At 36.6% G+C, this 24,494-nt stretch overlaps 2 protein-coding genes across 2 annotated transcripts in view; both read right to left on the reverse strand.

The window, feature by feature from the left end:
• LOC6052602 (Kv channel-interacting protein 1) overlaps nt 1-24,494 on the reverse strand; it is an 86,231-nt gene that overhangs the window by 16,391 nt on the left and 45,346 nt on the right. The window lies entirely within an intron of this gene.
• LOC119770269 lies at nt 19,542-22,671 on the reverse strand. Its single transcript, XM_038264823.1, has 3 exons — nt 21,882-22,671; nt 19,905-20,886; nt 19,542-19,847 (listed from the first exon to the last, which is right to left on the reverse strand). The coding sequence occupies exons 2-3, from the start codon at nt 20,361-20,363 to the stop codon at nt 19,671-19,673; spliced, it is 636 nt and encodes a 211-aa protein (XP_038120751.1). The 5' UTR covers nt 20,364-20,886; nt 21,882-22,671; the 3' UTR covers nt 19,542-19,670.

The following is a 24,494-nucleotide window of genomic DNA, read 5'->3' on the forward strand; positions in this document are numbered from 1 at the left end:
CTGTAAGTGATCTCCTGTGACAATCACGAACGTGGGCTGGTTCGGCGAAATGTAACGAATTCAAACTGGTGTTCCACAAAAATTGGGCACCGTTCCAAACTTGCAACGGCAGGAGATAAAAGTGGAAAACGACCGACCGAACAACCGACAAGGGTAGTTTGAGATGGGAGAAAAGTGCCAAGAAAAGCTTCAAAGTAGCGAAGTTAAAAAAAAAGTGGAGCAGAAATTCGGTGCAGAACCGGAACTCGCGTCGGCATCAATGTTCCACGTGGTATCCGGGGGGTGGTGAACGGAAAGTAGCCACGATGGCGATGTGCACGGCGAGATTTGAGACATTTCCCTGCGGTAATCATATGGGTAGTGTTTTACTTCTTACGAATGCGCTTAAGAAACATAAAAAATGTATATTGTCGAATTATTGCAAATTTGCTCAACACTTTTACTTGGGACTTGGAAGTACTCAAATATATTGTGACACTTCAAAGCATAGATTTTTAAAATATTCCGTTGGAGTGTGTTGTTATTCCAAAGTTCCAAAGTGTTACATCTTAAATTTTCCAACCTTCTCCTACACTTAATCTAATGAAAAAGCAAGGAACTTTGGACAGACTTTCGAAAGGAAAAGCTCGGCCATACAAAATATTCCAGTCTCGAAACCAGCAGCATACATACACCTACTTACTACGACACGATTATTTATGGGCCACTTTCGATGCAAATGCTTCGGCGGAGAGATAAGTCACGCGCAGCGCTTGTTTGGGGTTTCACCATCCGCGGCAAGAAAATGAAAGGTTATGTAAGTTTAAATTCACCATGTAAGATGAGACTTTATGACGCGAGAGCGAGGTTCTGTTCTGATGGACGCGTCCTTGCGGGTGGGATGCATGCAAAGCATATTTTCTGATAGAATATTTGATGGAGTTATTTTTAAATGTTATTTGTATGCTTAGTGATTTTTCACACTCTAAATTTCCCATTTTCACGGGAATCATAATTCCTAAAAAACACTAAATTTCGCGAGTACTTTACTCATAGGTTCATCTTCAAAAAAAGTTCATCTATAAAAAAAAGTACCGGTACCAAGACTCGAACCCAAGACCTTCGGCATATTGAACCGTGCCTTTGCCGTATGGGCCACCGTGGTTCGGTGACAAAGTGGCGGTCATGTGTCCATATAAGCCACTTAATAGGATGAACTGTTCCAATGAACGAATGAACACGCGAGAGGACTATACTCTCGCATAATAGCACTTTCCTCACGTTTCTTTTCGTGAGGACTATCCTCTCGTTCTTTAACTTTGGATGTACGAATCGCTTATAAAACATTGCAAAAATGTTGCGTCGTTCCAGAGAAATCGACAAATTAGAAAAACGTAACGCACCGCGTAAAAAGAGGAATCACTGTATTATGCTTCAGTAGGGTGACAAGAAAAAAAACCCCTGGTTCGATTCTTTAGGCAATAATAAGTAACTGTGCCAATTTTGAGCCAAATCGGTTTTTATCGTTGAAGTTTAAATGGGAAAATTTGCAAAAATGTATGCAGAAAAACATCGTTTCAGCATTTTTCTGCCAGGTGCTCCGTAAAACTTGTCTCAAGCTTTTTTAACATGTGCATGGGGTAGGTCAAACAATACTTAAAAGCACAATTTACAATTTTTAGCCTAAAAGTGTGCAAATTGAATTACGTCAAACTGACCCCTAGTAAGGCTGCTTTTTATTTTATCTTCTGAAAATTGTTTGTTTAACTAATTTTTTTGACGTTTTATAATGTTTTCAAATTAGCGATGAAGTAAATAAAATGTTCCTAGTTTGATTAAATCCATAAGAATTTTGATATCAATTTGTATTGCCACCAAAACCAATTTGGTTGGATTTTTCATTTCCATCCATAGTATTAGAGATGATTGAGCAATTCCAGCCCAAAACAGGACTTTTTAGGTACTTTTTTCTTGAAATATGGGCTCACAGATATAAGCTTATTGCATTACTTATAACTGAAAACTGAATATTTTTCTCAGTGTGGTTCAGTGGATGGTAGTAATTGGACGAGCTTCCCGGTAAAAATATTTACCAGACGGGAAAATCAAGTCTGTCATATATAAATTGTCAAAAAATGAATAATGAAAATTTTGACGTTTCGAGCACTTTTCAAAAAAAAAAAAAACAGTTTCAGTAAATGATTATTGTATTTTTTTTGCTTCATCCTGCATTTTTCGTGAGTCTTTTTGTAACATCTTAGGCTATTTTCACAATAAAATTGAATGAAAAAATCGTGGACCTTCAAATTTGACTTTAAAACATAAAAAATTAAAAAATCTCATAAAAGTGGCGTGTTTTTTTCTTTCAGTGTATTTTTGTCGAAAAGCCCGTCAAATTTCCTACAAGTTTGTCTTTGACCACTTTTTGATACGATGCAACGGCTTCGACCACAGAAATATCTAAATTACGAGTTACAAAAATATTTAAAACACTTACGCCCTTCTCAAATGTCATTATCGAGTGAAACTGGTTCCATATACACAAAAATGGCTTATATAAGCGTAGGATAACATGTCTACAAAGTTTCATTGAAATCGGAGATGGTCCGGTACAACCGATTCCTCATTTGGCATGGAATTGCCCAATTTGCTAAGAAAATACAGTTGTTGTTTTACTTCAAAATCGTTGCTTAAAAACTAAGAAAATACCTATAAATATGAAGATATTTTTGAATTCTGTTTCAATAACATTTTTTGAATTCTGTTTCAAAACATGACACTTGAGATTTTGAATGAATGAATTTACTTGATGAGGTACCGTCAACTGGGGCGTATCGGGATACATGGGGTGAATTGGGACATCAATTTCAACCATTTAGAAGCACAATATTTTAATTTTTCTGCTTGATTTCGGTTAGAACAGACGTAGACCAACAAAATGTTTACATTAATTTCCAAATTTAAAACTATTAAATGCTCTAAACACTGCTGTCCCGATTCACCCCAGATGACGGTACCTACTTTGAACACTTTTTACTAAGCTCAGTAAGGTTCCATACCATTCCGTTTGTATTTAATCCGGATTTTTCATTTTGCAAAAACATCTAGAAAATATCATTGTCATCTGCTAAAAATTACCTCCGGGGAAAAAAAAACTTTCTCAAAATGTTCCTTAGGAGTAGAGGGTTCGATATTTCTTTATTTCAAACATAAGAAATTTCAATATAAACCTTATTGACCACAAGGGACCCCGCCACAACAGTTCTCATCAGGCCAACCTAATCTCCTCCACCAATCGTTTCAAACGAGCTCGGAGTCGAAATACTCAGTTCCATTTTACGACCCAACAATAACAGCAAATATCAATTTATTTTCTCGGGAAAACGAAAACGTTTTCCCATCTCCGAAATAAACTGGACACGACCCAGAAAAAAAGTTAGTGTTCTCACTCCAACACGTGGCCATTCATCCATTGATACCCACACACACACACGTGCCCCGTGTCTGGTGGTGCCATTGTGGTGGACTGATTTTGGCAAGGACTCGTTTTCGGCATACATTTTTTTTGTCTTTCACTTTCTGTTGATCTGCCAGTCACGGTGGAAAAGCTTCCGGACTGGACCTGTAACTGTACGTATGTTTTGTTGTTTCTATACTCAAATGATGACAACGGGCTTTTTTTCTGGTTCAATTTTGTACGATATTCTAGGAGGGAAATGGAGCAGAACAAAAGTAATGTGAACTCGTTTTAATTTACTTGCTTGGTGGAAAAGTTTTATGTTTCTATGTGCATGAGGTTTGGAAGGTTATTGAGGCAAACACTGTTTTTCAAGGAAACGAAATTGGTACCAGTCCTCAACCTAAGCTCAGGTCCACGGCACCTTTGGCGCGCACTGATCCGTAAAACTGAACATTGAACAATGTCTCGTTATTCATGTGGAAGAAACGTATGTTTTTCTTCCAATCTCCAGCTGGTAAAAACGGTGGGAACATGTTATCTTCGTAGATGAAATTTGTAACGCTGTATTCACCCTGAGGAGAAATTTTTTAAAATAAAATGGTTCTTGAACTAAACTAGCAAAACTTACAACAATTGGACATGGTTTCAAAAAATGCGGCACGAAACGTTTGGCCATTCTGCGTACAGCTTCGGTGAATGCATTTCCACCCGTTCCTTGGGTCATGTACTGACAAAGCTCTATCGCACCGTCTATTCCGAGCATCGGATGGTAAATATGGGCGTTGGTTTTGTACATGTGTTTAATTGAAACCCAAACTGGTTGTATCGGTTTCAGAATCGTCGCGTTGAAATTGATCACGGATGAGCCGTTTCGCAGCAGTTTCAAGTTACACTCGTGAATCGTCACATGGTGGTTGTTTTCGTGACCAGAGCAGATGAAACGGGTCGTTCGAATTCGAAATGGACGGTAGTCGCTGAAGTTACCATACCATCCACCGGAACTATTTCCAACCAGCAGAAGAACAACCACCAAGCTGAAGAAATTGGTCAGCAACATGGAGTCTAGTGTGTAGTTCGATGATTTTTTTGAGCTTTTGAGTAACTTCTGTTCCACTTCTGAATAAATCGCTATTTCTTTGTGATATGATATTTATAACCAAGTGAAAATCTGTACTAATTTTGTACACAGTTTCGCTAACGAGCTTCTCATGTTGCCAATCAAAAACTCATTAAGAATCGTCGATGAGCTGTATGCGCTTTCTCAATTTAAATAACGTAAGCATCAAATCATAAAACCAGTTCTGAAAAGGTTGTTCGAAACGAGTCCACCGGATGGCTCCAAAATCGTTCAGTGCACTACTTTTTCCGCTTCTGGTTGGAACCATTGCCGGAGGCTGGTACGGCAACTTCAGTGACCAGCGTCCGTTCGAAATTCGCACCACGCGTTTCATCTGCTCTGGCAACGAAGACAATCACCACGTGGTGATTCACGAGTGCAGTCTCAAATTGCTGCGCAACGGATCTTCCTTGTTGACCTTTAACGCTACCTTCCTGGAACCCGTTCAGCCGATGTGGATTTCGGTGAAAAGTTTGTACAAAACGAACGCGCACGTTTTCCACCCGATGCTCGGAATCGATGAGCGCTTGGAGCTTTGTCAGTACGTGGCCAACCGAACGGGGGGAAACATGTTTTCCGAAACGATTCTCAGGTTGGCGAAGAAGTACTCGCCCCAACTGATCAAACCGTGCCCGATTGTTGTAAGTAATGGGTTTACACAAAACCTAACAACTAAGCTTTTAACCTGTTTTGGTGACAATTAGTGGGGTAATGAATCCTAATCATTACCCTTCCCTACTAACAAAATCCCAAGTAGAAGTATTTTTTCCTGCACACGTGGGGGTGTCCCTTCGAGGTCTACAAACTGACATGGCGGGCGCCGTTGGTGGCCAACGACTGTTACCTCTTCGCACCAGCTCTAGTTTTGATGATCTTGATGTTTGTGTTTTCAACGCATTCATACATGCTGTTGATAAGAGAAACATCACTAGATCGTTGAAGTCTATGGTTGGTAGTGCCAATAGGATATTACGGTCCTGTTTAACAACGGCGAAGGACAACCATGGGTGGTCTCTTATGCTCATGATACTAATAGTACCATGGCATTCGTGAATCCTCAAAAAATAATCTCAAGTATAACTGAAGAGTATGGAAATCATATTTTGGTATTATTGTGGTATATAACATTTTGTTCTTTACTATTCAATACCGGCGCCCTCCTAGGCTCCTAAGCAGAAGAAGAAAGGAATGTTAGTCCAATACATAATTCACATCACCTCATCCCAGCATCTCGTGAATGATAGGCTTCTTTTCTCTATGTTGGGGACTGAGGGCATATAAACCCGCCGCCAAGCCCTCCGAGCTACGATGCTATGGGAAGCCCGAGCAGACGGAAATAACTTGGGAAGGTCAGTTTTTGATATTGTGAGAAGATCGAAATATGTTATTGGGATGATCGGATTAGTTGTTAAAATAACAAAAATCAATAACAAAGATTTGTTCGAAGAATAACTTAAACTGTTATTATGTTGTTATTGCAATAACAAACCAATAACACAGAAGGAATCATGAAGGAATAACAAGATTTGTTATTTTGTGCGGAGAGGTGGAGCAGCATAATAACAAAAAATGTTATGGAACTGGTATGTTTCCATAACAAAAAAAGTTATTGTTTTGGTTTATTTCTAATTTGAAAATAAACCTGCAGTTGCCATAACTCCTCTGTACTAGTCAGGGCTGCAGAGTCGGAAACCTTCAAGCGACTTTGAATCCATACTTTGAAGACAACTCCGAATCTGGATGCAGGATATGACGTCAACGACGACTTCAGCTCTCCAAAAATACCCGACTTCACAGATTCCGACTCCAAGTAAAAGTTGCTGAAAATTTGCTGAATCCGATGCAGTCTCCGAGGTCTCACTCCAGCTCGAACTTCAACGTCAGCTCCGATTTCCTGGCTCTGTGAAAATAATAACAGTTTTTGCCTTCCTCACCTCACTGAGGCAAGGCTATAAAATCACTCGAAAAATGAACTTCTTAAATACACCTCCTAGATATACCTTCACGTATACCTATCGACTCAGAATCAAATTCTGAACAAATGTCTGTGGGGATGTGTGTAGACACGATTTTTTTCCACACAATTATCTCAGAACTGGCTGAACCGATTTTGGCCGGATCCGCCTTATTCTGTTCGTTTTGGGGTCCCCTAAGACCCTATTAAATTTTATTTTGTTTAGTAAAGTATTTAAAAAGTTATGCCAAGAAAAAGATTTTTGTAGATACAAAAAAGGGTGATTTTTTGCATAACCTCAAAGGCCGGGTCTTTTTGTTTACGTGCGAGAGTCGCGCCAGATGCGAAACGCCCGGTTGCCACATTGCTTCAAATGAGGGTCTGCATGTTTTCTGGAAAAGTCTGTATCAGGTATATATTTTTTCATAAGCTTATTTTCATTATTACTTTGTTAATGTGAGGAAGGCACCACCCACCTAATGGTGGATTAAGAAACGTTTTTATTTGGAATTTTACGTTACTTCCGTGCTTCGTACTAGCATGATAGGGCAAAACTTTTTTTTATTTCCTTTTGAATGTTAAATATGGTTCTAGTAGCAAAATGTCAGACGTAGATTAGATTTACAGGAAATATCTCATTATTTTAAACATTCTTATGTCAAGTTTTCTTGACTTTTCATTGAACCAGCTTTCGTAAATAAAAAATTTCTAAATCCTAAAAATTGAAGGATTTCGTTTCCAGAGTCACAATATTATATAATTTTACATCATTTTTATTAGTTGAATGAGGGAAATGAAAAAAATATTGTGATATGTATTTTTTTTATTTTGCTAAAAAAGATTAAGAGAGCATTAGCCGTTCCTAGAACCAACACAGCCATGTTTACCAACAGTTTAGTAAAACATTCATATTGCTTCTATTTTCATGTAAAATTACATTTTCTATCAAAACTCATTTCAGATTAAAAAACAGTTCGGAGAGCAATAAAAGTAATTGAAGATTTCAATGTGTTTTTTTTTTACATTGTGTTAATCGTAATTATATGTATTTATATTTTTCATCGTACAATTTTATTTTTAAATTTCAAGAAGCTGTGTCTTAGGAACGAGTAGAAAAATCTTTAAATCAAATTCTCATTTGAGAACTTTGCTTAATTGTTTGTACACTAATTTCAAAACATTGGATAGTGTTTATTTCAGCTTTTTGCCTTTCTTACAAAAGAAAGGTTTAAGGTTTGCTTTTGGGAAAACACTTTTCTCCGAAATCTTGAAAAATTCGTGCACGGTGAGGAATCGTCCCAGGAAAAAATCCTTTTACTAAATTGAAGGTTTAGTTGCGCTCTTTAGATTGAATTTTGGCCCGAAACCCGGAACTCAAAGTCTGATTTTTGAGAGCTCTTTTTTCTGAGCGGTGTCTGTATCCGCTCTTAAAAATTTGTGTCTTCCATCACTGGAAAACCGCTCGTAAAACCCACAATGTTTATAAGTCAGATCTGTAGCCTTGGGGTCGGAGACGAACATTTTATTTTTCGATTCACAATTTTCGACCAGTAAATGTGGTCAAAGCCATTTTTAGAGGTATTTTTTTACATCAATTTTACTGATAACACTATCAAATTAAAAGAATTCAGTTTCAAACAAAAATCCATTGTAAAACATGTTCCATAAACTGCTTGGGCCCAAAATTTGAAGCTTTTACAAAATGTATTTCCAGACATATAACCATTTTAGTGTTTTTTGTTTTATTTTTACCCTATTTTTTCCCATTAAATTTTTGGTTTTATATAGAATCATATACTAAACATCAAATTCGAAGTCCTGGCTCGTTCTCGCTCGAAAGATCGACAAGCCGTCAAGTCGAAGCATAAACGCCAGCACATTTACGCTTGCGCGTTTTACGCTGCGCGTGAAAGTGTTCTTTCTGGCTTCTCATAATAGATCGACAATGTGCAATAGCGATACATATTTTTTTAAGTTAATCATAGACTTTAATTAAAGACTGAGTACCCTTTATTTTTTTTCTAATAATGTCAATCCAATATTTTTTTTCTTAATTAAATATAATTGTCTTGCGACATATAATGTACCTCTGAAATTTAAAAAAATGGCATTTGAGTTTTAGCCTAAAAATATTTGAAACTTTAGGTCAAATTCTCACTGGGTGGTATCATTTTGTTTCTGAAAAATTAATTGCAAAAATATATTTGTCGGAGTTTCATCATTTTGTGAGAAAGGCTCTATTTCACCTCTGGTGATATTAAATCGAGTTTTGTTATTCACACTTCAAAAGTTCTCAATAAATAAATCAATTCCGTTAGGGAATATAACAAAATAAAAAAAATGAACTCGCAAAAGTTAATTTTATCGGATTAATTTTAGCTTGAAACCCCATTTCATGGTGAAAAAGATGACCCCGATGAAATTGGTCAAAATTATTTTATAGTTCTAGCCAATTTTAGTAAAGTCCTTTAGGGGGTATATCAAATAATTTAAAAAAATCAACTTTCAAAATTTCAACTATTTAGAATAATTTTAGCTTAAGGACCCTATTTCATGGCCAACATAATGACCCCGACGAAATTGGTCAAAATTATCCCATAGTTCTAATCAATTTTAGCAAAGTCCTTTAGGGGTATATCAAATAATTAAAAAAAAATCAACTTTCAAAATTTCAACTTTTTAGAATAATTTTAGCTTAAGGACCCCATTTCATGGCCAAAATAAAGACCCTGACTAAATTTGGTCAACATTATCCCATAGTTCTAACCATTTTAAACAAAGTCCCTTAGGGGGTATATCAAATAATAAAAAAAATCAACTTCCAAAATTTCAACTTTTTAGAATAATTTTAGCTTAAGGACCCCATTTCATGGCCAAAATAATGACCCCGACGAAATTGATCAAAATTATCCCATAGTTCTAGCCAATTTTAGCAAAGTCCCTTAGGGGGTATATCAAATAATTAAAAAAATCAACTTTCAAAATTTCAACTTTTCAGAATAATTTTAGCTTAAGGACCCCATTTCATGGCCATAATAATGATCCCGACGAAATTGTTCAAAATTATCCCAAAGATTTAAACATATTTAACAAAAGAAAAAATAATAACAGATTGTGTTATGGACACTTAGAAACTTTTCCATTTGTGCGATTTATGGTAATTTTATTTCTAAGTCAGTATACCGAACGAATACCAAATTTTGTTATTAGGAGAGTTTTTGAAATGTATAACATTTCCTCTTATTAGCGTGTTATTAAACATTTTCAATATAATATCACTTCAATACCAAATTTTGTTATTTTATCAGAAACTGTTATTATTTTTTCTTCTTGAAGTTGAACTTCAGGATAAAATAATAACACTTTTTGTTATTTTAACAAGATTTGTTATTGAAATATTATTAATTTTGTTATTACCGTCTGCCCGGGGTCATTACAAACGAAAACATTCGCGCAAAGTCCAATAAATGTTATTCTGGAACCACGACTATTTTTTTGCTGTTACAAAACGTTTTAAAAAATTGTAAAATCGTTGATTTTTGCTATTTTGGGATACGAAATTTGTGTCGTATTTTTGTGGTATTACAATTCTCTGATTTTTTTTGGAAAATTTTGAATTTGGAAAACTATTGTTGGTCTTGTTCTCAGATCAATTTTAAATTAAATTTTAGTTTTCATTTTTAGTATTTTGAAGAAAGAGCTTCAAACATATTCCATTTATCAATGCCAGATTTATTTGATTGGGCGAAGAATATCACTGAGAACAACATGAAATCATCAGGTTAGAGAAGTGTTTACTATTTAACTAAAACTTTATTAATAATTAAGAGAGGGTTACGATTTAGACTTTACACTGACGCCGAAATGAAATTCTAGACATAGAATAAAGTCACAAAAATTTCAAATTTTTGTATTTCTTGGGATGTTCAGGATGGTCAAATACCATAAAATCATACCAAAATCTATTATGTGGAACACAAAAAAAAACTAAATCTGCATTTTTTTCAAATTTCTTTCTTTTTTATATATTATAGGAAATACTTAAGTAAACACATTTTTCTTTAAAAAACCAACATCTAACAGTTTCAACTAGAATTGTACCCTTCGGCAAAGTTGTAGGAATTTGAATCTCCTTAAAAAAAATCTCATAATCGCACTTTTTTTTTTACACATTCGCGATTTTACCTTTCGTTCGCTACCTACTCACGACATTCTAGCAGAATTCTAGCAGAATTCTTACAGAGCTGGATACTCAACTCATACAGCATTCTAGCAGATATATTCAACCATCATCAAACTATCACAGTACATGGAGAAAAAAGAGTTCCCAAAATCGTGAACATCCGTTCATGAAATTGGGAACCACGAACAAAGTGTTCAAATGCCATGGTACGATTTTCAAAAACGTACCATGGAATTTGAACACATTGTTCGTGGTTCCCAATTTCATAAACGGGTGTTCACGATTTTGGGAACTCTTTTTTCTCCGTGTAGGATTATGGCATACCAGCTCTGCTAGAATATTTCGTGACTGTGTTCTGCCGAAAATAAGAGAGTTTAAAAATACTCTTAAAAAAGGTTTTCTGGAAGCAACTCTAATCGAATAATGAGTTTAGGATTAAGAAAACTAGAAATACACAATACAATTTTTTTTCTTTTTTTTTTTTGCAGGGTCAATTCAGTGTGAAGGACTTCATCTTCGACGAAAGTATGTTTCCTCCATTTTTGCCCGCCGGCGACATGCGTACCGATGCACGGTTTTACAACGCTAATAACGAAACGTTGTACGCTGTCAAGTTCTACGGAACTGTGCGAGCCAAGGGAATCGTCGATCTCAGCCTGGGTTAGGGATGCGGGGAGTGCTCTCTTCCGCAATAATTGGTGGAAACCAGCGAGGTTACGCCATATTGAAAAGATATTCTGACCTTAATGTGATCTTGAATGTGCTGGAAATAAACTAATTTAATGGGAAGAGGAAAAAATGCATTTTTCAATCTGCCACAGCATAACTCAACGTAAAGTTATGCCCTGTCTCACTACGTTGCCACAAGAACGTTGATCTATTGAGTGTTACTTACTCATACATTGGAAACATAATCACTGTGATTTGTGTGTAACTTACATTTATTTGAACATTTTTTTTTATTAATAACTTGTGTTGATTTTATCTCAAGAGCTTAGATAAATTTGTTTAAAATAAAACAGTAATTTACAATGATTCTGTCTCTGATATTCTACCCTAAACTTAAGTCTGCTAGGCCTCTGGCACGGATAGAGCCCTGAAATTGAACAGAAAACACAGTCTCGTTGTTCGAAAGTAAGAGCTGCATATCGTTGCGGTAATCTCCAGCAGGTACAACCGGTGGAAACATCTTTTCGTCAAACTGAAAATTCGTAACGCTGTATTCGCCCTTAAAAAGATATTTTTATGATTAGTGAACGGTCACAATGGCGATCAAACAGTTCTCAAACTTACCAACAGAGGGCAGGGTCGCAAGAAATGTGGCAGATATTGCTTGAAAATATTGTACATAAGTTTGTTTATCGGTTTCACATCGACTCCGTTAGCTAGCACCTGGCACACCTCGACACGTTCATCTATTCCAAACATTGGTTTAAAAACACGACCGTTCGTCTTGTACCAAATCTTCATGGTTATCCAGACCGGCTCTAAGGGCCTCAGTATAGTGAAATTAGCGGATATCAGTGAAGATCCGTTGCGCAGCAGCTTCAAGTTACACGTGTTAATTTTAAGATACTTGGATGAATTTTCACCACCACAGATGAACCGTGTTGCTCGAACAGTGAAAGGTCGCTCTCCAGCGGGACCGTCAAAAAGATCACACGAAAATCTCGAAAGGAACATTGTACCCATAAAGATGCAGGATATAACTTTTAGTAAGAGTCCAACCATTTTGTACACGACCTCTAATGAAAGTTAAAGTAACTTGAGTCAACATTCAAACATTCCTGTCACTTAAAACCTTGAACAATTGCGTGATGCTAAGTATAATCGTTGCGTTTTTGTTGTATTATTATTGAAATAATGACATAATTATTTTCTTCATCCATAATTGGTTCTTAAAATTAAGTTTGAATTGCTGATAATATTGGTTACAGCGATTTAGAATATTTTTCTTATCGCTATATCGTTGTACGACATTATTTTTTCCAATTAGTTGTTTTGATTATTTTTCTAAACGGGTAATTCTCTACCAACTCACACGAAATCGGGAAAAGTTGCCCCGACCCCTCTTCGATTTGCGTGAAACTTTGTCCTAAGGGGTAACTTTTGTCCCTGATCACGAATCCGAGGTCCGTTTTTTGATATCTCGTGACGGAGGGGCGGTACGACCCCTTCCATTTTTGAACATGCGAAAAAGAGGTGTTTTTCAATAATTTGCAGCCTGAAACGGTGATGAGATAGAAATTTGGTGTCAAAGGGACTTTTATGTAAAATTAGACGCCCGATTTGATGGCGTACTCAAATTCCGAAAAACGTATTTTCATCGAAAAAACACTAAAAAGTTTTAAAATTCTCCCATTTTCCGTTACTCGACTGTAAAATTTTGGAACATGTCATTTTATGGGAAATTTAATGTACTTTTCGAATCTACATTGTCCCAGAAGGGTCATTTTTTCATTTAGAACAAAATTTTTCATTTTAAAATTTCGTGTTTTTTCTAACTTTGCAGGGTTATTTTTTAAAGTGTAACAATGTTCTACAAAGTTGTAGAACAGACAATTACAAAAATTTTGATATATAGACATAAGGGGTTTGCTTATAAACACCACAAGTTATCGCGATTTTACGAAAAAAAGTTTTGAAAAAGTTACTTTTTGCGTTTCTCTTTGTTTCGTCGTCCGTGTCTGTCGCGGGTGACCATGAACGGCCATGATCGATGACGACCAACTTTTTTGAAACTTTTTTTCGTAAAATCGTGATAACTTGTGATGTTTATAAGCAAACCCCTTATGTATATATATCAAAATTTTTGTAATTGTCTGCTCTACAACTTTGTAGAACACTGTTACACTCTAAAAAATAACCCTGCAAAGTTAGAAAAAACACGAAATTTTAAAATGAAAAATTTTGTTCTAAATGAAAAAATGACCCTTCTGGGACAATGTAGATTCGAAAAGTACATTAAATTTCCCATAAAATGACATGTTCCAAATTTTTTTACAGTCGAGTAACGGAAAATGGGAGAATTTTTATCACTTTTTTAGTGTTTTTTTCGATGAAAAATACGTTTTTTCGGAATTCTGAGTACGCCATCAAATCGGGCGTCTAATTTTACATAAAAGTCCCTTTGACACCAAATTTCTATCCCATCACCGTTTCAGGCTGCAAATTATTGAAAAACACCTCTTTTTTCGCATGTGCAAAAATGGAAGGTCACGAGATATCGTGGACCTCGGATTCGTGATCAGGGACAAAAGTTACCCCTTAGGACAAAGTTTCACGCAAATCGAAGAGGGGTCGGGGCAACTGCTGTGTGAGTTGGCGGAGAATTACCCAAACATAATTTTTTTAAGGGTACACATTTGATTTTTAATTAACATTTGGGTCATTCTCCGTCAACTCACACAGCAGTTGCCCCGATTCTTCTTCGATTTGGATGAAACATTGTCCTAAGAAGTAACTTTTGTCCTTGTACACGAATCCGAGCTCCATTTTTCGATAGCTCGTGACGAAGGTGCGGTTTTAGAACATTTGGAAAATACGAGTCATGGGTTTCCTTTACAGATAGGAACTTTTGAAAATTTGATCTAGATTTGTGCTATTATCAACGCACGGGTGATAGCGTGTTCATGTAAATTTTAATCGTGTGCTTCATGCGTGATGATTTAAATAATTTGAAATTTGAGTGGGTTAATGATATTTCAGAATTCTAGACCTTCGTATGAAGTTGCATGTTAACTCTCAATTATTTTTTTGCGTTCAAATCAATTTTTATTTTTACTATTGGATTATTTTTTAGGCGGAACAGAAATTAAAATATCTAAAAATATCCTCATTTTTTTTATATTGTTCTATGAATTTGTTGCCTATTATATTTTTTCACTATTTAGTCTTTATCATACCATTATCATCGTAAACTAACCCAAGCTTAGATCAGCAAGTCCTTTGGACCGGACTGACCCATGGTATTGCAGTGCGAACAAAGATTCGTTACTGTAATGCAAAGCTTCAAAATCGAACCGATAATCGCCAGCGGGTGCGAAGGGTGGATACATTTTGTCATTAAATTGTAAGTTCTTTAAGCTGTATTCTCCCTGCGACAAATGAAAAATCGATTAAAAACTGTAATTAAGTAATACCTCAAACCAACAAACTTACCAAAAACGGACACGGCCTGATGATTTGTGGCATATAATGCTTGAATATTTTATAAAAAACCGTCAAAACGGCATTTCCGTTGCCTTCTTTAGCGAAAATTTGACACAGGTCCTCACGTTCGTCGATACCAAACATCGGCTTGAAAACTTGACCGTTTGTTCTGAACCAAAGCTTCAAGGTCATCCAAACAGGTTCAAGCGGCTGCAGGAAGGTTGCGTTGAAGGTTATCAATGAATTGGCATTACGCAGAAGCTTCAAGTTACACTCGTGGATCACGACGTACTTCGAAGATTTGTTGTATTTGCAAATAAAACGCGTCATTCGAACAGTGTAGGGACGTTCCCCCTTGGAACCGTCAAAGAAGTCACTCGATGAGTGCGTAGCGAGCAAAGCGATAACAAAAAGTGTGCAAAAAACTTTTGATAAAATAATTTTTGAGTGGTTTACATGTGTTTGGCACATGATTTCCTGGATACTTCACTGTGACTAGTGGCAATATTGGCGATCTGTGTTATTTTAAACAGACCGGTGATAGCGTGTTTAGCTCAATTTAATTGTTGGGAAAAAATTGCATCCAGTTTTTTGCATTATTTTGATTATTTGCAACAAATATCTAAACGAAGCGTCAGTAATTGTGAGTTTAAGCCTTGTGTGTATGACTTTGGTTTAATATAACCTATAGTTTAGCAATAAAACTTAAGTAGATCACTACTTATCATACTGCCTTTTCAATTTTCTTTCTGATCTAAGGCTTTTTGCTGTAAACCCATAAGATTTTTAATTTTCAGTATTTGCTTTATATAAATTCATCGCGCCAACTGTCGACGCGAATTTTTCACGATTTTTCAATATTTTAAGAACTTTTTCATAACCTTTTACAATGCAAAACATTGAAATCTGAAGTCTTTTGAACAACTTTGACTATTTGTTCCATCAGTTATTTGGTTTTGAGCAGGAAAAAAGCCATTCGAAAAAAAAAGTTTTTTTTGCCTGTTATGGACCCCCTTTTCTTATAGTGGACCAGGGTCCATAATCCGATTGTGGACCCGGGTCCACTAAAAGAAAACTGTTATTTTTAAACCAAATTTAACCGATATTTGGTGTTTGGATGCATGGTGGAGGTCAAATGATAGATATAATGAATAAAAGATGGATTTTGCTCACTTTTCATCATAAACAAATACGTTTTGTTAATAAATTTGGCTTAAAACAAAAAAAAACCTTACAGACATTTAAACACATTTATTTTCAAAAAAGATCGGAGAAAACGTTTCAAAAACTACTGTAAACATTAAAATGATTCAAAAAAGGCATTTTGTGATGCACATTTTCCCATATTAATTACATAAATAGTTGACCGAAACAAAACAGTACCAGTTGCTGATAAAACAACGCATATTCATTGTTAAAAAAAGTTTTGTTATTGACTTATTAGGCCGTTGCAAATATTTTTCAAAGTTTATGTCGCCCCCTTCCTTCAAAATTTGTCCGAAAAATCGGTGAACCTCGTTGGATAAATGTACGACTCGTGCTGAAAAAAATCCTCTTTTTGCAACTTGTTGCAAAAACTACTATTTTTGCATTGATAATCATATTAAACATGTTTGGACGCGTTTAAAAATATTTTGAACTTTTATGAAATTACAATCTACAGCACCACAAAAACTTTTTTTTCTCGCAAAAATAAAATTTTCGTCAGTATTTAGAAATTTTGGGAATCAATGATTGCAAAACAACTGGACAGGTGTATGGTGCATTTTAAAACACTTTTTTCATTCAAATGTTGACACCGTGGCCTGTTATATCAATTTTTAGCTTTTTAATTTTTTTGCCCCCCGATCACAGCCGTTCATGGTCACCCGCGACAGACACGGACGACGAAACAAAGAGAAACGCAAAAAGTAACTTTTTCAAAACTTTTTTTTCGTAAAATCGCGATAACTCGTGATGTTTATAAGCAAACCCCTTATGTCTATATATAATTTTTTTTGTAATTGTCTTTGTAGATCATTGTTACACTCTAAAAAATAACCCTGCAAAGTTAGAAAAAATTTGAAATTTTAAAATGAAAAATGTTGTTCCAAATGAAAAAAATGACCCTTCTGGGTCAATGTAGATTCGAAAAGTACATTAAATTTCCCATAAAATGACATGTTCCAAAAATTTCTACAGTCAAGTAACGGAAAATGGGAGAATTTTTAAAACTTTTTTAGTGTTTTTTTCGATGAAAAATACGTTTTTTTGGAATTCTGAGTAAGCCATCAAATCGGGCGTCTAATTTTACATAAAAGTCCCTTTAACACCAAATTTCTATCTCATCACCGTTTCAGGCTGCAAATTATTGAAAAATACCTCTTTTTTCGCATGTCAAAAAATGGAAGGGGTCGTACTGTCCCTCCGTCACGAGATATCAAAAGACGGACCTCGGATTCATGATCAGTTACAAAAGTTACCCGTTAGGACAAAGTTTCTCGTAAATCGAAGAGGGGTCGGTGCAACTTTTCCCGATTTCGTGTGAGTTGGTAGAGAATTACCCCATTTCAAACTTCAATTATGATGCTTCAGTTAAGTACAATCAACTTTAGTTTTGAATAATTATACATTCTTACGGCTTCAGCATATTTATACTCATAATTGAAAAAAAAATGATTACAACAAGCATTTATTGTATGTTTATTAGGGTGGGTACGTTTTTCAAAAAGTTCTCAGATCAAGTTTTAGTATGGTTCCCCTTGTAGGGCATGCCCATAGGGACTTTCATGCCAAATATCAGCTCATTTGGTTGTAAGCTGGCTGCGCGCATCAGGGTTAAAGTTTACATGGGAATTCCTATGGGAAATTGAAACTTTTTGTTCAAACGCTCCTACAGGTCTGGAAAAATCACGCGCCAACTTCTGGTATGGTCAGGCCTATGGGGAATGGCCTGGAGAACACTTTTCCCGAAGAGAGCATATGGATTCGTTGTCCCTAGACCTGGCGCATCGGCAAACAATCTGATGTCTCCGGAATCAACGGTTTTTCCTCAAAAAGCATCAAATTTTCCTTAGCATACTATGAAAGCTTGATGAACACCGTGACGCCATACGTCAGACAACTACCACGTGGTTGAAATATTTGCAAAAAAAAAATACAAATTTGCTATGCAAAGATTTTGAATTCGACTAAATAATATCAGGATTACTCGAAATGTTAATTGTATAGTTAAAAGAAGGTTTGCAATTAAATATTCAAGCCATTTCTCACCCACGTGGTAGCTGTCTGACGTATGACGTCGCGGTGTTCATCAAGCTTTCATAGTATGCTAAGGAAAATTTGATGCTTTTTGAGGAAAAACCGTTGATTCCGGAGACATCAGATTGTTTGCCGATGCGCCAGGTCTAGGGACAACGAATCCATATGCTCTCTTCGGGAAAAGTGTTCTCCAGGCCATTCCCCATAGGCCTGACCATACCAGAAGTTGGCACGTGATTTTTCCACACTGAAAAAAAATAAAAGTACCAAATTCCTAAATTCTAGGAATTTTGGCTCCTTTCCTTATTAAGTAATCCAAAAAACCCGATTACTAAATAAGGAAAAGAGGCAAAATTCCTAGAATAAAGGAATTTGGTACTATTTTTTTATTTCAGTGCAGACCTGTAGGAGCGGTTGAACAAAAAGTTTCAATTTCCCATAGGAATTCCCATGTAAACTTTAACCCTGATGCGCGCAGCCAGCTTACAACCAAATGAGCTGATATTTGGCATGAAAGTCCCTATGGGCATGCCCTACAAGGGGAACCATACTAAAACTTGATCTGAGAACTTTTTGAAAAACGTACCCACCCTAATGTTTATGGAAATCTTTTGCTTAATTACACAATTTTCTTCATTTTTGAAGGTTAAATTAACAAGGGTCCAGTTTTGGAATAGTTTGGATTTTCGTTGTCCAATATTGGACCCCCTTATTTTTGCTCGAAAAAGAGCAGTTCTTTGCTTTATTTTAGTAACGTTCCTTAAACTTGCATTATTTAGACTTACTGAAGTTTAATAATCAATCCAAAAATGATTGAATAGCAAATTCAATCATGAAATAGAAATGCTGTTTTGTTGTGAAAATGCTAGTGGTCATTGCCGATTTCAGATGTCGAACTCAAAGCACTTATTATTGACTTCAATGTCAGTCAATATTGTTTTAAATAAATGATGCTAAACATGTCAAATAAAAGATTTGCAGACAAATACACGCTTGAAATTGTGATTTTATTGATTTTTTCAATTTTTTTTATAGGAAACGGATCCACTAATGGATAACGTACCCTATTTTTCATAATATTTAATTATAACATTTTGGACCTGTTTAGGCTGTGAAAAACGCGTAAAAGATTAACGTTGAATAAACAAAAACGAGAGCACGCAATGTAAACAATAACACACACGATTTGTTTAGTTGATCATTCTGTTCATTGTCCTGAAGTTTGGTTGAATTTGGTTGCTGGAGTCCCGAGTTATAATTAAAAATGCATACCGTAATCGAGGTCGTACTTGTGTCAAACATGTTCTGATCTGAAATCCCATTGAACAGTTGTCGCACTTCCATTAAATTTCTGGGTGTGTCAAGATAGTTCGACAAGATTGAAACTTCTTTCATATGAAAAGTGACAACAATACACGGAGTTTTTTGGGTTTTTATTGAATATCTCAGGATTGAAATCAAATTTTGGGGATCTGTGAAAGACAAAAGGTGAGGCATTGTGAGCTTCACAATCTATAAGCGATTGGGTTTCTAGAGAGTTAATATTCTTTGTTTTCAACTATTGAGGTGATTGTTTTTTTTTAACTTAACCCATGCTCAAGTCTGCAATTCCTTTGGCCCGAACAGATCCGTAAAATTGCATCTCCAGCAGTGTTTCGTTATTTTCGACGAATGCTCTCATATCATTTCGGTAGTCTCCAGCTGGTAAAAAGGGCGGAAACATGTGATCTTGAAAGGTAAAATTAATTATGCTGTATTCTCCCTAAAAAATATAAACCATTAATCAAAGCTTACTCGTACAAATGTTTTAGTAACTTACCACAATTGGACATGGTTTAGCTAATTGTGGTGCATATTTTTTCACCATTTTGCGAAGAGCACCGTAAAAAAGGCTTCCAATATTTGCACCTCCAGCCAAAGGTTCACTTCCTAGAAAGTGACAAACGTCGGCCCGTTCGTCAATTCCGAGCATCGGTTGATACGCGAGAGAACTTCCCTTGTACATGATCTTTGCAGTTGCCCACATCTGCTCTATAGGTTGCAAAATAGTGGCGTTGAAGGAAATAGTGGAGGATCCGTTTCGCAGCAGTTTTAAGCTACACTCGTGGATTTTGATGTACTTGGTGGTTCTGGGACCTAGGCAAATGAATCGCGTCGTACGGACTCGGTAGGGGCGTTCATCGCTAGCACCATAGAAAAAGTTGGATGATGAACATGGAAGAAAAAGAGAGCAGATGAATACTCCAAAAATAGCTTTCGCCTGTAACGCTTTGCCCATGTTAATTGCTCAGTATCAACCAAGCTACTAAACCATGGTGGTTTTAATGGTTAGCTTGATGATTTTCATGACGCGTTTGACTAATCGTTATACCTATAAATGTTCCACTCATCAGCATATTAAATCATTCATTTGAACATCGGCTTTTGTGTGGTCAATTTAAGCATTTTTAGATTTATTTATGATTAATTTAAGAAATCCAATTCTTATAACGGAATAAAAAATTCACTTAAAGTAGACATGCATCCGTTTCAATTCCTCTGTCAGAAGAATTTGAGAGCCATGAAGAAGAGCAGTTAGTGGCAATGCATGTCTGACCTAAAGTAGTAAACCACGTCTAACCCACCCTAGTGGCCCTGAGAAGAAGCTAACCGTATCCCTTTCCCCCAAAAACTCTACTTTCTATAATGAACCAGCTAGTCGTTAACAGATTTGTTCAACACGGGTCGTACATTTATCTAACGAGGCTTACCGAGTTGGATGAATACGACGATTGCTGATAAAATCAACTTTTGCAATATACCTAGTAGGGTGGGTACGTTTTTCAAAAAGTTCTCGGATCAAGTTTTAGTATGGTTCCCCTTGTAGGGCATGCCCATAGGGACTTTCATGCCAAATATCAGCTCATTTGGTTGTAAACTGGCTGCGCGCATCAGGGTTAAAGTTTACATGGGAATTACTATGGGAAAATTGAACTTTTTGTTCAAGCGCTCCTACAGGTCTGGGAAAATAACGCGCCAACTTCTGGTATGGTCAGGCCTATGGGGAATGGTCTGGAGAACAATTTCCCGAAGAGAGCATATGGATTCGTTGTCCCTAGACCTGGCGCATCGGCAAACAATCCGATGTCTCCGGAATCAACGGTTTTCCCTCAAAACGCATCAAATTTTCCTTAGCATGCTATGAAAGCTTGATGCACATCGCGACGCCATAGTCAGGTAACTACCACGTGGGTGAGAAACGGCTGGAATATTCAATTGCAAACTTTCTTTTAACTAGAAAATGATCATTGCGAGCGATTCTGATATTATTTAGTCGAATTCAAAGTCTTTGCATAGCAAATTCGTATTTTTTGCAAATATTTCAACCACGTGGTAGCTGCCTGACGTATGGCGTCGCGGTGTTCATCAAACTTTCATAGCATGCTAAGGAAAATTTGATGCTTTTTGAGGGAAAACCGTTGATTCCGGAGACATCGGATTGTTTGCCGATGCGCCAGGTCTAGGGACAACGAATCCATATGCTCTCTTCGGGAAATTGTTCTCCAGACCATTCCCCATAGGCCTGACCATACCAGAAGTTGGCGCGTTATTTTCCCAGACCTGTAGGAGCGTTTGAACAAAAAGTTCAATTTTCCCATAGTAATTCCCATGTAAACTTTAACCCTGATGCGCGCAGCCAGTTTACAACCAAATGAGCTGATATTTGGCATGAAAGTCCCTATGGGCATGCCCTACAAGGGGAACCATACTAAAACTTGATCCGAGAACTTTTTGAAAAACGTACCCACCCTAATACCTAGCTATTTAAAATATACCTGCTCATAAACGAGTTCGATAATCGTTCTATTATGGTGCAATTAGAACCATCAGAAACGCGTTCGTTCATGTGTTTTAAGTAACACAGGCCTTGCAATGTTGGTACTAGTAGCTTGATATTTCCTGAATAAATATGTACACAATATTTAAATTCATGGCAAGAGTTCTGTCCTATGTTATTGTTGGCGTATTGTTTCTTTCGCGTTTATCGTGTGATTTTTATGATGGCCACAATGGAGAGCGTCCATTTACTACCCGAATGACGCGATTTATCTGCAGCGGTACAAATATTACAAACTATATGACGATCAACGAATGTACCTTGAAGCTGCTGTGCAACGGGTCTTCATTGATATCTTTCAACATGACCATACTGAAGCCGCTGGAACCGCTCTGGATAACGATGAAGCTTTGGTACAAGACCAATGGTCATGTTTACAAGCCGATGTTCGGAATTGACGAACGTGTCGAGGTGTGCAAAGTTCTAGCAAGCGGAAACGGTGGAAAGCCGATCAATAAACTTATGTACAACCTTTTGAAGCAATATTTGCCACATTTCATGAAACCGTGCCCGATTCTGGTAAGGTTCTGCACTGCGTATTAAAAATACAATAACAGTGATACAATAACTGTTTTTATTCTAAGGGCGAATATAGCGTGAACATTTTCCAATTCAACGAAAAGATGTCCCCGCCTATTGTTCCAGCAGGAGACTATCGAAATGATATGCAAATTTTGCTCTCGAACAATCATAATTTGGTCGCTGTTCAGTTCCATGGGTCGATACGTGCCAGAGGACTAGCGGACTTGAGCTTGGGATAGGAAGTAGTAGTTGTTGTTGTTTGTTATCATTGCATTTAATTGTTTTGAAATTTTATGAAACAATAAAAACACAAAATAAAATCGGAAAGACATCGCAAAACCCATTCCAAAAGTGTCAAATAATGTGGTTGAGGTAACATACATGTGAAGAAAATGATAATGTGATTTCTAAATACAAGTATTAGCATACTTTTGAATCTTTTGTCGGTTTGTCAAGCACTGACTAAGATTTGATAGTTTGATTATATGATATCCCATCCTTTGATGACCATATTCGAAAAACTCTACAAGCAACTCCTGTTTGCATGATTTTTTGTTTTGTTTTATTCAAAAGGATTTTTTTGAATCCAGCATAAGTCACGTGATATGTCACGCTCATACAACGTTCAATAGAAGTATCGAAAATGTGTGCTCAACTAGCGGAAACAATGATGATAGATAGTTTAATCGTTCTAACTTTTTGTCAAAAAATAAAATACAGTTTATAGCACTATTTTAATTTGTCATTTCACCAATGTATATTTTTTCTCGGGTCTGTACCTAACCAATGCTCAATTCAGCAATTCCTTTGGCTACGGTACGGTCCAATGAAACTGCATCGCCAGCAATGTTTCATTATTTCCGACGAATGCTCGCATAACATTGCGGTAGTCTCCAGCTGGTAAAAATGGTGGAAACATGTGATCATGAAAGGTGAAATTAATTATGCTGTATTCTCCCTAAAAATATAAACCATTTATCAAAGCTTACTCGTAAAAATATGTTTAGTAACTTACCACAATTGGACATGGTTTAGCTAATTGTGGAGCATATTTCTTTACCATTTTACGAAGAGCATCGGAAAAGGACCGAGCCACGTAGCCCAGTGATAACGCTTCCACCTCGTAAGCAGTAGATCGGGGTTCAAATCCCGGCTCGGACCAACACAACTGGTGATCTTTTCCCTTCTGGAATCGATTGCTTAGTAAAGGGAAGGTAGTGTATCGTCACAAACTGGACCTTATCACGACACCTTAGGGAGGCGATCTATGGAATGTTAACATTAACCTTAACATGTTAAGATGATTAATAAACTGTCACTGAATCTGCTTTGTAAAGGCTGGTGTTACCATCAGGAACTGGGAAAGATTTATTTATTTTTTACCGTAAATAAGGCTTCCAATATTTGCACTTCCAGCCAAAGGTTTAACTCCTAGAAAGTGACAAAAGTCGTCAATTCCGAGCATCGGTTGATACGTGATAGAACTTCCCTTGTACATGATCTTTGCGGTTCCCTTCACCTGCTCTAAAAGTTGCAAAATAGTGGCGTTGAAGGAAATAGTAGGGGCGTTCATCGCTAGCTCCGTTGTAAAAGTTGGATGATGAACATGGAAGTAGCAGAGACAAGCAAACGACTACACCAAGTAGGGCTTTCGCCAGAGAATGGAATACTGCGCACATGTTGATTCTTCGGCATCAGAACGGCTACTATAGCATGGCATGAATGTGTGACAATTAGCTTGTAGTGTTTAATGCTTGGTTTAATGGTTGGTTGGAGCTCGAATAAAAAAAAAAACAAATTCGGGGTTATTGGTCAAATTTATAATGACGATCAAAAGCTACTCAATAAATTATATTCATGTAAAACCGAGGTAAAATATGCGTCCTGGTAGAATCCTTGCACCGTTTTACCACACCTAACCCATGCTGAGGTCAGCGATCCCTTTGGCCCGTACTGAACCGTAAAATTGCATCGCCAACAAGGTTTCGTTGCCGTCGAGGAAAATTCGCA

This window comes from Culex quinquefasciatus, chromosome 3 (assembly GCF_015732765.1).
Source record: "Culex quinquefasciatus strain JHB chromosome 3, VPISU_Cqui_1.0_pri_paternal, whole genome shotgun sequence".
Taxonomy (NCBI): domain Eukaryota; kingdom Metazoa; phylum Arthropoda; class Insecta; order Diptera; family Culicidae; genus Culex; species Culex quinquefasciatus.

Bases quoted from the DNA above. Each gene is read 5' to 3' on its own strand.
- LOC119770269 (XM_038264823.1), bottom strand. From the start codon at position 20,363: ATGGGCAAAGCGTTACAGGCGAAAGCTATTTTTGGAGTATTCATCTGC. The intron at 19,848-19,904 runs GTAAGTTACTAA...TATATTTTTTAG, and splicing joins CTAAACCATGTCCAATTGTG to GGAGAATACAGCATAATTAA.